Source organism: Ranitomeya variabilis, chromosome 3, assembly GCF_051348905.1.
Source record: "Ranitomeya variabilis isolate aRanVar5 chromosome 3, aRanVar5.hap1, whole genome shotgun sequence".
NCBI classification, from domain to species: Eukaryota; Metazoa; Chordata; class Amphibia; order Anura; family Dendrobatidae; genus Ranitomeya; species Ranitomeya variabilis.
Window position 1 is genome coordinate 96,823,853 of NC_135234.1, and position 15,053 is coordinate 96,838,905.

The 15,053-nt window shown below is 40.2% G+C and overlaps 1 protein-coding gene across 2 annotated transcripts in view; it reads right to left on the reverse strand.

The window, feature by feature from the left end:
* Window positions 1-15,053, reverse strand: part of RAP1GAP2 (RAP1 GTPase activating protein 2) — a 1,028,482-nt gene that overhangs the window by 767,152 nt on the left and 246,277 nt on the right. For both annotated transcript variants that reach the window (XM_077294402.1, XM_077294401.1), the window contains exon 2: window positions 2,006-2,041. In XM_077294402.1, the coding sequence (XP_077150517.1) occupies window positions 2,006-2,028 (23 nt within the window). In that variant the 5' untranslated portion in view covers window positions 2,029-2,041. The remainder of the gene's footprint in view (window positions 1-2,005; window positions 2,042-15,053) is intronic.

Genomic DNA, 15,053 nt, shown 5'->3' on the forward strand with positions numbered 1-15,053 from the left:
TGATTATTGTGGTGTTGCTCATGTCATGCCAGCCCTACATTCAAAATTGGCATTTTTTTATCCCCATTCTCGGGATTGGGGGTGGGGGGTGCCAGCCGTTGGAGTTATCTCCTACTTTATGGATAGAGTGGAAAGGTAATGACCAGTTGGAAAATATAGCATGCATTTGACAGGAAGAATAAAACGTAAATAGAGTTTTAAAAAACGGTGCTACAGATTGTCCATTTTTGCTCTATTTAAAACTTCAGACATTTTAAGAGAGTTAACAGATTCCATTTAAGGAGAATCTGTCACTTGCCATCAAGATATCTTTTTTTCCGGGTATAAATACCGCTGTCCTCTTATACTGGCCATTTATTTTGTTCTATATCTGGCATTTATACCTTTCCATCTCTGAGATGTGGCCCGCTGATCCCTGTATATCATTACAATATTTCTAGTCAATTAGGCGTGGTCCTCAAGAAATCTCCTGTAGAGAAGAATTTAGGATAACACCCATTTAGGAACTAACAAGACTAGATTTACATACAGGGAAGAGGGGTCACATCTCAGGAACGGAGAGGCTCAGGCACAAAAGAAAAACAATGTCAGATTAAGGAGAACGGTGGCATTTACATATGGGGAAAAATACACATTTATGGAAAGTGACAGGTCCACGTTAAAGGGGGTATATACCATATAATATTAATGGCCTATTCATTCCCACACAGCAGAAGTAGTGTTTTCATAGTGATACACAATAAAGCACCACTCTAATTCTAGGGTGCAAGCTAGATCATCTACATTCACTTGTGAAGATACTTGCTGCAGTACCTGATACAGTAGCATAGATCTGTCCAAAATACCATTGCGCCAGTAAGGGCTGCACTTCACAATGAATTGCAACACCATGATCAGGGAACAAATGGATCCCAGGACAAAGAAGTGAACAAAAAAGGTTTATTAAAATATAAATATTTATTAATTAATTACCATAATACAAAAGTTACAATAGGACAAGGTTCCTCATATTAACAGAGAAGCAATAACCAAGACCAAGTAAAAGATATATATACTCTAAATCAAACAAAGCTCACTGACTTTCTTAATTGCATTGCTGAAGTCATTAGCCCTTCGTATATAATGTTGGTAGCAGTGAGACCAAGTTATAAATATGATCTCATAGAATGGATCCAACATGAAAATTAGAGCTGGGTAAAATGTTTTTACCTAAGACAAAGATAATGGTAGTGTCCACAGTAGGTCAGATACTGCGGTCCTCCAACCCGACGCACGTTTCACCATGCTTCTTACAGGGGGTGCCCTCTGGAAGAAGCAAGGCAAACATGTGTCAAGGTGGAGGGACGATTAGGGATCGAGCTCATAGTGGCGGAGGGATTCAGTACCTGACCTACCTAGGACACCACCATTACCTTTGACTTAGGTAAAAACATTTTTAGACTGGATCCATTCTATAAGATCATATCTATACCTTGGTATCACTGCTACTCACATTATATACGAAAGGCTAATGACTGCAATAGGGCAATATATATATATATACTTACTATACTTATATACTTTGATTACTGTGCTTCTGTTAACATGAGGCATCTGTTTTAACTTTTGTATTATGGTAATTAATTAATAAAGATTTATATTTTATTAAACCTTTCTTTTGTTCAGTTCTTTGTCCTTGGATTCACTAGTTCCCAGATTATGAAGTTGTAATACCAGATACAGAGCTGAACGCTGCACTAAAGGGACCACAACCCATATTTCTGTTGATCATGGGGGATATTAAGGGTTTGAAACAAGATTAGACCATCATTATAGCCCATAAATATTATGTGCTGGCATACACACTTAACAAATGGCTTCCATAATCAATAGAATATTGAAAATATATAAAAATGTAATTATATAGTATATCCACCTGCACATTTTTTCCAGTCTATAACATGAAGAAACCAGCCCTCCAAGAAAAGGAACTGTAATCAATCAAATTAACAAAAGAATGACTTACTTGACTTTCAGGCTGGCCAGCATCGCTTTATCAATCCTGCAAGAATAAAATCGATAAACCAATTAATTATTCAGTTTTCACTTATTGTACACAAAGCTTTAACAAGTGCGAATCGACTTAGAGATTAGATGGAGTTGTCACAGCTAAAATCTGTATCTGATTGATCGTCCTTTAAAGCAAAGCAACTTCATCAGCAGAAACGCAAATGACAGCTGCACTTACAGTAGGAAAGGAAACTGCAGCGCCATTATATATAATGTATTATGTAAATTCATTAAGGCATCTGAAAACATTGAATGGCAATGGTTACACTCCCAGGCCGGGGAGGATATTAAATATACGGAGATTCCTGAATATATTAGTTAATATTTGCACTTCACTTTAAATTCTGAAATGCAAATGTCATAAGTTTAGGGGATAATAGGAAAAAACATATGCTATAATTTATTATGCAATTTCTTCCGAATACAAAGATACCCAATATGTGGTCAAAAACTGCTGTTTGGGCACACGGCAGGACTCGGAAAGGAAAGAGCGCTATGATTTTTTGGAACGTAAATTTATCTGTAATAGATTATAAATGTCATGTCACATTTGCAGAGCCCCTGACATGCCAAAACAGCAACCCACCCATTTGATACAAGTCTCATCACCTTTTGGAAACAGTGGCACTGACATCCCTCAAATGTCGCTGCTGTGGGAGGTCAGTATCTACTATTTTATTTTAGATTAATTTATTACTTATATTTTATTTTATATTTATATATCCTGAAGTGATTAAAATGGGGTTGTCCAGTAATGGAAAAATGTAATTGACAAGCCCATTAAGGTGCCCACACAACTTAAGTAGCTGTCAGTCAAACAGTTATTGAGCATTTCTACCCCAATCATCCTTACCCTTCCACACTTGGCTCAACTGAGCGTGCCTATGTGCTGTATGATCACAGGGGTAAGCCTCTGACAGACAACTGTGGCATTGGCTTACCTCCCACATTAACAAAAGTATTGAGAGTTGTATTTCAACATACCCAATCTATTGAGATAGGCCTATACACAGTGGGGAAAATAAGTATTTGATACACTGCCGATTTTGCAACTTTCCCACTTACAAAGAATGAAGAGGTCTTTATTTTTTTTATCGTAGGTAAACTTGAACTGTGAGAGATAGAATCTTAAAAAATCCAGAAAATCACTGTCTATTATTTTAATATAATTAATTTGCATTTTTTGTTGTTGCATAAAATAAGTATTTGATCACTTACCAACCAGCAAGAATTCTGGCTCTTACAAACCTGTTAGTTTTTCTTTAAGAAGCCTCCCACTCTGCACTCATTACGTGTATTAATTGCACCTGTTTGAATTTGTTACCTGCGTGAAAGATACCTGTCCACACACAATAAATCACACTCCAACCTCTCCACCATGGCCAAGTCCAAACAGCTGTCTAAGGACCAGGGACAAAGGATCAGGGAGAAAATTGTAAACCAGCACAAGGCTGGGATAGGCTATAGGACAATAGGCAACCAGCTTGATGAGAAGGAAACTGTTGGCACAATTTTTAGAAAATGGGATAAATACAAGATGACTGTAAATCTTCCATGCAAGATCTTGGTTCGTGGGTTAAGGATGATTCTGAGAACGGCCAGGAATCAGCCCTGAACTACAAGGGAGGACCTGGTCAATGACTTGAAAAGAGCTGCGACCACAGTCTCAAAAATTACTGTTCTTAACACACTATGCTGTCATGGATTAAAATCCTGCAGGGCATGCAAGGCCCCCCTGCTCACACCAGCACATGGCCTGGCCTGATTGAAGTTTACCAATGACCATCAGGATGATCCAGAAGAGACATAGGAGAAGGTCATGTTGTCAGATGAGACCAAAATAGATATTTTTGGTATCAACTCTACTCGCCGTGTTTTGAGAAAGAAGAATGAAGATTACAACCCCAAAAACATTGTCCCAACGATGAAGCATGGTGGGGGAAACATCATACTTTGGGGGTGTGAGATTTTGGCCAACAACGTCCCTCCCTCAGTAAGCGCATTGAAGATGGGATGTGGCTGGGTCTTCCAGCATGAGAATGACCCGAATCACACAGTCAGGGCAACTAAGGAGTGGCTCCGTAAAAGCATTTCAAGGTCCTGGAGTGGCCTAGCCAGTCTTCAGACCTGAAACCAATAGAAAATCTTTGAAGGGAGCTGAAACTCAATGTTGCCCAGTGACAGCCCCGAAACCTGAACGATCTGGAGAAGATCTGTCTCTCACAGTTGAAGTGTAGCTATGATAAAAAATCCAGACTTCTATTCTTTGTAGGTGGGAAAGCTTGCAAACTTGGCACTGTATCAAATACTTGTTATCCGCACTGTACATAGTAAAAGGCCCCTATTCATCATTTGCATTTTTCGTCACTTTTTTGTATTGTGCATGCTGACATTTTTCTTTAAAATGGTTCATAAATTTATCGCAAAGCCAAAAATGGTCTTTATTTTTGTCTTTAACCTTTTTTGTGATATTTTAGTGTAAAAAATTGCACAAAATATCTGATATACATGAAATCACTCTAAGGGACGAGGGACTGGACTACATTTCAGTCAAATTTTGAAAGTTTTTGAAAATCCGCAAATGATGAATCAGGCGAAAATATATGGAAACCATAAACTCTGCCCTCAATACTGAATATAAAAAAAAATTAAGGCCATTACATAGAAAATAAATTTGTGAAAAATCAAAAGAAGAATTAGGAGAAAATGAAAAAGAGGTGAAAAACACCAAAACTAGATAAAAAAAGGCACAAACGTATCTGTAAATAATGAATAGGGTCCATTGTATCAAGTTGGGCATCTACAGCAGTGAAAACTTTGACCATAGCCCATAGATAGATAGATAGATAGATAGATAGATAGATAGATAGATAGATAGATAGTAAAGAATGATTTACATAGAAATTATACATTATACTCCTAGCCAGCAGCTAGCTATGTAGATTGTAATTGGCCTATCAATACATGAATTTGGTGTCATAGATCTGTGTTTAGTTCACACAGCTCTCCAAGATCATTAATTAACAATGATTACAGAGTAATAGCTTTTCTTCTAATAAAAAGAATGGGTGGTAACTGTTCTATTTAGTGACACCTGCATTGTGGTTTTACTATAGAAACCACAATGTAGACCAATGCGGTGTATAATGTGACTCATATTCGTTTTATATTACTATTTCTCACGACTTTGACCTGCAAATTACTTTTAAACGCCTTCCATGGTCACACATTTTCTAGGTGCTACTTATAAAGCAAGAATGATAAAACAAATGCAGAGGCAAATAACAAAGGGTGGAATTATGAAAACCGTGTGTCTGAGATATAGGAGATCATAGGGTACACTCACTAATTTTGGTTGTAAAAACTAGACACAACACAAGTGTAGCTGAGTTGCCAATCGTCCAGAAATTCCTGGACAGTCCATAAAAATAGGGCACTTTAATATTAGAGACTGGTTAGTACAGGCTCGATGGCTAGACCTTGTATTGGTGGGACGTTTTTCACCCCTTTTTTTAATCAAAATACCGTTAACTAAATATCATATGTTATTTACATGTAGCTTTAATACTAGAGACAAGTTAGGACAGTCCCATGGATACGTGCTGTCGTGGTGGGATGACTTATGCATTTTGATCAAAATAGCATTTACTAAGTATCCTATTGTACTTACATATCTACTATATAATTGTCTAAGGGTCACTTCCATCTTTCTGTGTGTCTTTCTGTCTGCCTATGCAGCATAAATAGTAAAAAGATCTAATGTTAAAAATAATAAAAAAAATTAAAAATCGCGCTATTCTCACCTTCCGGTGCCTTTCCCGTTCCTCGCGACGCTCCAGGCCATGCATTGCGGTCTCGCGAGATGATGATGTAGCGCTCTCGTGAGACCGCTACGTCATCATCTCGAGAGACCGCAATGCATTCTCGGGACCAGAGCGTCGCGAGGAGCATCGCTAAACGCCTCGCCTGGATCCGGGGGCCGCCGGAGGGTGAGTATATAACTATTTTTTATTTTCATTTTTTTATTTTACGGGGATATGGTGCCCACACTGCTATATAGTACTTGGGCTGTTATATACTGCGTGGCTGCTATATACTACGTGGGCAGTGTTATATACTACGTGGGCTGTGCTATATATTACGTGGGCAGTGTTATATACTACGTGGGCAGTGTTATATACTGCGTGGGCTGTGTTATATACTATGTGGGCAGTGTTATATACTACGTGGGCAGTGTAATATACTGTATGGGCTGTGTTATATACTACATTCCTGTGTTATATACTTCGTGGGCTGTGTTATATATTATGTGGGCTGTGTTATATATTACGTGGGCTGTGCTATATATTACCTGGGCTGTGTTATAAACTACGTGGCTGTGCTATATACTATGTGGGCAGTGTTATATACTAAGTGGCTGCTATATACTAAGTGGCTGCTATATACTACTTGGCTATGCTATATACTACGTGGCTGTGCTATGTACTACGTGGCTGTGCTATATACTATGTGGCTGTGTTATGCGGGCTGTGTAATATACTGTGTGGGCTGTGCTATATACTGCGTGGGCTGTGTTATATACTACGAGGCTCCTATATACTACGTGGCTTTGTTATATACTGCATGGCTGCTATATATCATGTGGGCTGTGCTATATACTACGTGGGCTGTGTTATATACTATGTGGCTGTGCTATATACTACGTGGCTCCTATATACTATATGGCTGTGCTATATACTACGTGGCTGTCTGTGTTACATGAGCTGTGCTATATACTATGTGGCTGCTATATACATGCATACATATTCTAGAATACCCGATGCGTTAGAATCGGGCCACTATCTAGTAGTATTACTATTTGCTTATTTACTTGATGTAGGGTATATTCTCTTTTTTTTTTTACTTGGATTTTGTCTATGAAATGGCCGGGTGAAGTGCTCTTACATTTTGCAGGTATACCAGCTTATATTCTAGCTCATTTCTTTGAATTTGCTGTAATCTCCTGTTCTTTGTATAAAAAGGGCATGGCCCACCTTTCTCAGCTAAGTACTTCATTTGTATAGCTTCCCAAGGATGAGTGTCTCAGCTGGGATTCTGTCCTGCTCTGCCCTTATTCACATTAAGGTCCTTTAACACATGGTAAGGTTTTAGTACTATTGACAGGTTAGGACCTTCCCGATTGGTACAACTTATCATGGTGGAATGGCTTTTATGCTTTTTTTAAATCAAAATAGCCTTAACTAAGTATCCTATGGTATTGACTTGTAGTATTACTATTTACTTATTAACTTGCTGTGGGGTATATGCTCATTTTGTTTTTTTCTTGGGATTTATCTGTAAAATGGTCAAAGTATGAAGTGCTCTTACACTTTGCAGGTATACCAGCTTATATTCTAGCTCATTTCTAGTTTTTCTGCAATCTCTTGTACTTTGCACGAACATGGCCATGGCCCACCTTTCTGAGCTAAATATTTCATTTGTTTAGCTTCCCACGGACGGGCGTCTCAGTTGTGACTCTGTCCTGCTCTGTCCTTATTCACATTGAAGTCATCTGACATATGGCAATGTATTAATACTAGAGACAGGTTAGGACCGTCCCGATTGGTATACCTTGTTGTGGTGGAATGGCTTTTACGCTTATTGTTTTATCAAATTAATGTTAACAAAGTACCCTATTTTATTTACACGTATTACTACTTACTTACTTACTGAAGGATAAATGCGCATTTTGTTTTGCTTTTTTTGTGCTTGTTTTTTTATTTGGTTTGGTCTGTGAAATGGCCAGAGTGTGAGTTTGCTCTTACAATTTGCACATATATATCAGCTTAAAGTCCAGCTCATTTCTTTGGTTTAATTCACTAATTTTGATTGCAAAAACTAGGTACAACACAAGGCATTTGAGTTGTACATACTGCAGCTACTAAGCAAAGGCTGGTGGTGATCCAGGATCGTAGAATGACTCCCATGGCAAATAACACTGATGTGAACAGAATCTCTGATGAGAATGGGAATGTAGTTTGCAAAATGTATTCCAATAAAGTTTTTCAAAGTTGGATCATTTTTTTCTTGAGGTCTGAAGTCATAAATTAAAGTTAAAATGCACGGCAAGAAACTTTGTGAAGTACACTAGCAGTCTCAAACTTTCTTTATCTAACAGCGATCTTAATTTGTCAAATATTTTTTATACACCAGATGTAAAAATACTCCAAGCTTTCATGGATAGCCTGCACAATCAGTGACTGAATATTATATGCTGTTGTCATTTTCTGATTGGGAATTTACATTGTAAGCTCCCTGGGGATATTGAGGGATTACAATGTCTGTAAAAACTGCAGAAAATGTGGGTGCTATATATACGCGAGATAAATCAATGAATGAATATCTCCCATTTATGGAAAACTTATACTTAGTGAATTTTGCAGTATTAACCACTTCACCCCCTAGCCTATTTTCTGGTTGATGACCAGGCCAAATTTTACAATTTTGACCAGCGTCACTTTATGAGGTAATAACTCTGGAATGCTTTACTGGATCCTAGTCATTCTGAGAAAGTTTTCTCAAGATATATTTTACTTCATGGTAGTCATGAAATTTGTACGATATGACTTGCTTTTTTTTGCGAAAAAATTGAAAATTTAGTAAAAATTTGGAAAATTTTGCAATTTTCAAACTAAATTTTTATGCCCTTAAATCAAAGAGTTATGTCACAAAAAATAGATCATAAATGACTTTTACCATTTGTCTACTTTACACCATCATAATTTTTGAAATATAATTGTTGTCAGGAAGTTAGAAGGGTTAAAAGTTGACCAGCCGATTTCTCATCTTTCCAACAAAATTTACAAAACCATTTTTTTAGTGGCTACATCACATTTGAACTGAATTTGAGGTATCTATATGACAGAAAACACCCAAAAGTGACACCATTATAACAACTGCACACGTACAGTGAAGGTGCTCAAAACCACATTAAAGAAGTTTATTAACTTTTCAGGTGCTTCACAGGAACTGAAGCAATGTGTAAAAAAAATATGAACATTTAACTGTTTTTCACAAAATGTTTACTTTAGACCCAATTTGTTTTATTTTCTCAAGGGTAACAAGAAAAATAAACACCAACATTTGTTGTGCAATTTCTCCTGTGCACGCTGATACCCCATATGTGTGGAAAAACTACTGTTTGAGTGCACGGCTGAAATTGAAAGCAAATGCCATGTCACATTTAATGGGAACCTGATATGCTTAAACAGTGGCAAACCCCCACAAGTGACACCATTTTAGAAAATAGACTCCCCAAGGAACTTATATAGAAGAGTGGGGAGCACCTGAATCCCCCAGGTGCTTCACAAAAGTTTAAAACGTACAACTGTGAAAATAAAAAAATCTATTTTTTCCACAAAAATGTTCTTTTAGTCCCAACTTTTTATTTTTACAAGGGTGACAGGAGAAAATTGACCCCCCAAAAAAATAGTTGTCCGATTTCTCCCCCGAAGGAACTTATCTAGATGTGTGGTAAGCACCTTAAACCCAATATTAAGAAGAGTTAAAAGTTGACCGGCGATTTCTCATCTTTTCCACAAAAATGTTTTTTAGCCCCAAATTTAGTATTTTTACAAGGGTAATAGGAGAGAATGGACACCAAAACTTGCTTTGCATTTTCTCCTAAGTATGCTAATACCACATATGTTAGGGAAACTACTGTTTGGGCACACGGCAGGCCTTGGAAGGGAAGATCACCATTTGACTTTTTGAGCGCAAAATTGGCTGGAATTGAGAGCAAATGCCATGTTGCGTTTGGAGAGCCCCTGATGTGCCTAAACAATGAAAATCCCCAACAAGTGACCCCATGTCAAAAACTAGACCCCTCAAGGAATTTATGTAGATGTGTGGTGAGCACCTTGAACCCCTAGGTGCTTCACAAAAAATTATAACAATGAGCTGCGGAAATAAAATAAAAAAAATAATAAAAAATGTCCACAAAAATGTTTTTTTATCCCCAAATTTTTTATTTTCACAAGGGTAACAGGAGAAAATGGACACCAAAATTTGTTGTGCGATGTCTCCTGAGTGTGCTGATAACCCATATGTATGTGGGGAAAACTACCGTATGGGCACATGGCAGGGCACGGAAAGGAAGGATTGACATTTGAAACGCAGACTTTGATGGAATGGTCTGCGATCATCATGTCACATTTGGAGAGTCCCAGATGTGCCTAAACAGCGGAAACCCCCCCCCCCATTAGTGACCCTATATTTGAATTGACCTAGTGGTTTCCTGTTATGTGCCTTTTTTAAGGTGGTGTTACGCGTGAGTTGGGTAGTGTGCATCAAGTTGGCTTACATGAGTTGTGTAGAGTGCATCAGGTTGACATACGTGTGTAGTGTAGTGCATCAAGTTGGCTTATGAGTTGCGCAGAGTGTATCAGGCTGGCATAAGAGTTGTGTAGAGTGTATCAGGTTGGCATATGTGAGTTGTGCAAGTCAGAAAATAATTTATTAGTCCATGGATGAGTGGTAGACTCTGAAACAGACTTTCATATGCAGACAAGGTTTGTCAGGGCAGATGTCACACTGATGAATGGTGTATTTTCGTATCCCCCTTCTGTAACACACTTTGCACCTTTTTTGTGACCTTCCTTTCTTTGAGGTTTGAGGGACCTCACCTGAGAAATGTTGCCCTGGTACTTCACAGGCACCTTCAGTTCTGGAAGTACTGGGGCCTGCTCCTTCCTTACTACTAAATATTAAGGCCTTGATCACTACTTCCTGGAACAGAAGGAAGGTCTGGGTTTGGCCTGCACCTGTGATAGTATGAAAGAGTTATGCATTGTGATCTGTACAATGTGCATGGCCAGCTTTTTGTACCACACCTTGGCTTTTCTCATGGCACTGTATGGCTGGAGGACTGATCAGAGAGCTCAACTCCCCCCATGATCTTGTTGTACTCCAGTGTACAGTTGGTTTGTGGACCTGTGTAGAGGTATCTCGTACAACAGTGGGGGTGCTGCATCACCATGTATAGTGGTCAAGAAAAGGGCATCCCTCTTGTCCTTGTTCTTGACTACCATCATGTTGTTGCTTTATTGGGCTCTGCTCTCACTCTTCTGAGCAGCAGGCCAATTAGCATCCTAGGGAGGCTACTCTGATTTTTGCAGATAGTACCCCATGCAGCAGTAGCTCACGCAGAGAGGGACTTGAAGAGTGGGATGCTAGTCTAAAAGTTATCAACATAGAGTTGATAACCTTAATCCAGCAGTGAGTGCACCAAATCTCACACAACTTTCCCACTCACCCCACGACATGGGAGTATTCAAGGGGTTGAATCCGGGTGTCTTTCCCTTCATAAACCCTAAACCTGTGGGTGTACCCTGAGGTATGCTCACACAGTTTGTAAAACTTAATTTCGTACCTGGCCCTCTTACTAGGCAGGTAGTGCCAGAATTTGAGCCTCACAATTTAAATGTATTAGGAACACAGATGTGCGTTTGAAAAATGTACACCTCAGCAAACTTGTTAATAAAGTGCTCAATGACTGTCCTAACTTTGAAAAGATACAAAGGTACATGTTGCCTCCTCCTCCTACTCGGCTTCCTCCACCACCTCCTCATCTGCTCACAGTGAGTCCTGCACCACTAATTTTAGCACAGCCAGGAATGCCAGCAGGCTGTTCTGCAACTCATTTGTTTAGGGGACAGATCCCACACCCCACAGGAGCTGTAGATGGGCATCAAGCAGAAGACAGATGAGTGGTTGTGGTGCGTGTGAACCTCAAACCTGGTCGGTTTGAATCACACCCCTTTCCATGCACATGTGCTGAACTTGGTGGTGGAGAGCTTCCTGAAAACCTACCCAAATATGTCTGATTTGCTGCTGAAAGTGTGTGCAGTGTGTGCACACTTTCAGTGCTCTTACCCTGCTTCTGCTTGCCTGTGGGCACTGAAGCATCACTTCTTCTTTCCAGCTCACCACCTTATATGTGACGTACCAACAAGGTGGAACTCCACCTTGCAAATGCTGGAGATATTGTGTGTGGAGCAGCAGGCAATAGTGGAGTTTTACCTGCAACAGGCACGAGTCACTCAGCGGAACACGACATCATCACAAATGAGTGGGCCTTCATGCGGGATGTTTGTAGGGATGTTTGTACTATGTTGCACTGCTGTGACTATTCCACCAACATGGCCAGCGCTGATGATGTCATCACTAGCGATACTATCCCACTGCTATGTCTGCTTAAAAACCCCTTCAGGCCATGATGGTGGTGGCACAGAAGGAAGAGGAGCAGGAGGACCAGGCAACATTCACAACTTTATCAGGCTTGTCATCCACACGTCATGGAGGATGGGTTCCTGCACCACAGCGGCCTGGTATGCAAGGGTCCAGCCAAGGGACAATTTTGGATGATGAGAATGAGAAGGACTTTGAGGAACCGTGTTTCCAGCAGAGTGGCGCTCCAAGCTGCTCACGGGCATTACTCGTGCATGGCTGAGGGGATACAGAGGACGCAGACCATACACCTCCCACAGAGGATAGCTTGTCATTGACTTTGGGCAGCCTTACACACACTAGCCAATAGATGATGCTGTGCCTACGAAATGACCACTGAATTGCCTGTATTATTGCCAGTTCTGATTTCAGGGTTTACACCCTGCTTGATCCCAGCCACAAGGACAACGTCCATCCTTACTTCCATCCTTGGACAGGGATAGCAAAATGCATGAATACAAGTGCATGCTGTTAGAGGCACAACTGATTACATTAACACCTAATAGCGCGAGCTCGGTGGAAGAACAAGACACAAGAGGGGGAGAAAGAAGTCGCCTATGCAGCTGGGACACCTCCAACACCTCGGAAGGTAGGGTTAGCATGGCCAAAATGTGGCAAAAAATTATCAACATGCCACAACATCTGGCACCCCAACTGATACGGTCCATGAGGCAGCATTTTCACAACATGGTGGAAGAGTACCTGTCCACACCTCTCCACGTTATAACTGATGGGTCTGCCCCATTTAACTTTGGGGTCTCCAAGTTGGGCACATGGCCTGAGCTTGCCCTTTACATCTTGGAGGTGCTGACTGGCCTGCAAGTGTACTGTCAGAACGTGTGTTTAGCATGGCAGGGGTTGTCATCACAGACAGGTGCATCCGCCTGTCCACAGCCAACTTGGACAAGCTCACATTCATTAAAATGAACTAAGCATAGATCACACTTGTTCGTAGCCTTTGGATGACTAGACAACTACACTCACTGGCCACTTTATTAGGTACACCATGCTAGTAACGGGTTGGACCCCCTTTTGCCTTCAGAACTGCCTCAATTCTTCGTGGCATAGATTCAACAAGGTGCTGGAAGCATTCCTCAGAGATTTTGGTCCATATTGACATGATGGCATCACACAGTTGCCGCAGATTTGTCGGCTGCACATCCCAAAGATGCTCCATACAAGGCAGGATGGATCCATGCTTTCATGTTGTTTACGCCAAATTCTGACCCTACCATTCGAATGTCGCAGCAGAAATCGAGACTCATCAGACCAAGCAACGTTTTTCCAATCTTCTACTGTCCAATTTCGATGAACTTGTACAAATTGTAGCCTCAGTTTCCTGTTCTTAGCTGAAAGGAGTGGTACCCGGTGTGGTCTTCTGCTGCTGTAGCCCATCTGCCTCAAAGTTCGACGCACTGTGCGTTCAGAGATGCTCTTAGGCCTACCTTGGTTGTAACGGGTGGCGATTTGAGTCACTGTTGCCTTTCTATCAGCTCGAACCAGTCTGCCCATTCTCCTCTGACCTCTGGCATCAACAAGGCATTTCCGCCCACAGAACTGCCGCTCACTGGATTTTTTTTCTTTTTCGGACCATTCTCTGTAAACCCTAGAGATGGTTGTGCGTGAAAATCCCAGTAGATGAGCAGTTTCTGAAATACTCAGACCAGCCCTTCTGGCACCAACAACCATGCCACGTTCAAAGGCACTCAAATCACCTTTCTTCCCCATACTGATGCTCGGTTTGAACTGCAGGAGATTGTCTTGACCATGTCTTCATGCCTAAATGCACTGAGTTGCCGCCATGTGATTGGCTGATTAGAAATTAAGTGTTAACAAGAAGTTGGACAGGTGTACCTAATAAAGTGGCCAGTGAGTGTATACTAGTCACACATAGACATGGTTAGACTCTATTTAAATTTGTTTAATTTTCGGGCCTCGTCTACTAAAAAAAAAAGATGTCGGCTACCTGTCACGGACACCTCCACTTTCTCCTCATCCTGCACTTGGACCTCAGCCTCCTGGTTCAAGATAATAAGTTGTTTTTGCATTGAATTTCTGTTATTTTCATTAGTTTGCCTTAATTTTTTTTTAAAAATCCTCCCAAAAATAAATAACGAACCCCCCCTAAAGAAACAGTTATAGAATCATAGAATGTTAGAGTTGGAAGGGACCTCAAAGGTCATCATGTCCAACTCCCTGCTCAATGCAGGATTCACTATTTAACCATCTCAGACAAATGTCTATCCAGCCTCTGTTCCGCTCATTGATCACCTTCACTGTCAAACAGTTTTTTCTAATATCTAATCTGTATCTTTTCCCTTTCAGTTTTCATTCCATTGCTTCTCATGTTTCCATGTGCGAATAAGAATAATGATGATCCCTCTATACTGTGACATCCCTTCAGATATTTGTAGACAGCTATTAAGTCTCCTCTTAGCCTTCTTTTTTGCAAGCTAAAAACTCCCTGATAATTTAACTATTCCTTGTTGGACAGTGTTGATTAGCTCGTACTTTGACTGTTAAACCTTACCTCGTCCTTCACTTGGACCTTGACCTCCTGCTTTAAGATAATACTTTGGTTTTTTTTCTTTAATTTCTGTTATTTTCATTAGTTCCCCTTAAAACAAAAACTAAAAAAGTGATGGCTATATCCTACTTGGACTGTTATACCTACATCACAACGTTTACCTTGGGGTGAAATTTAAATCAATGTCTGTACAGTGTTGAATAACTCGTAC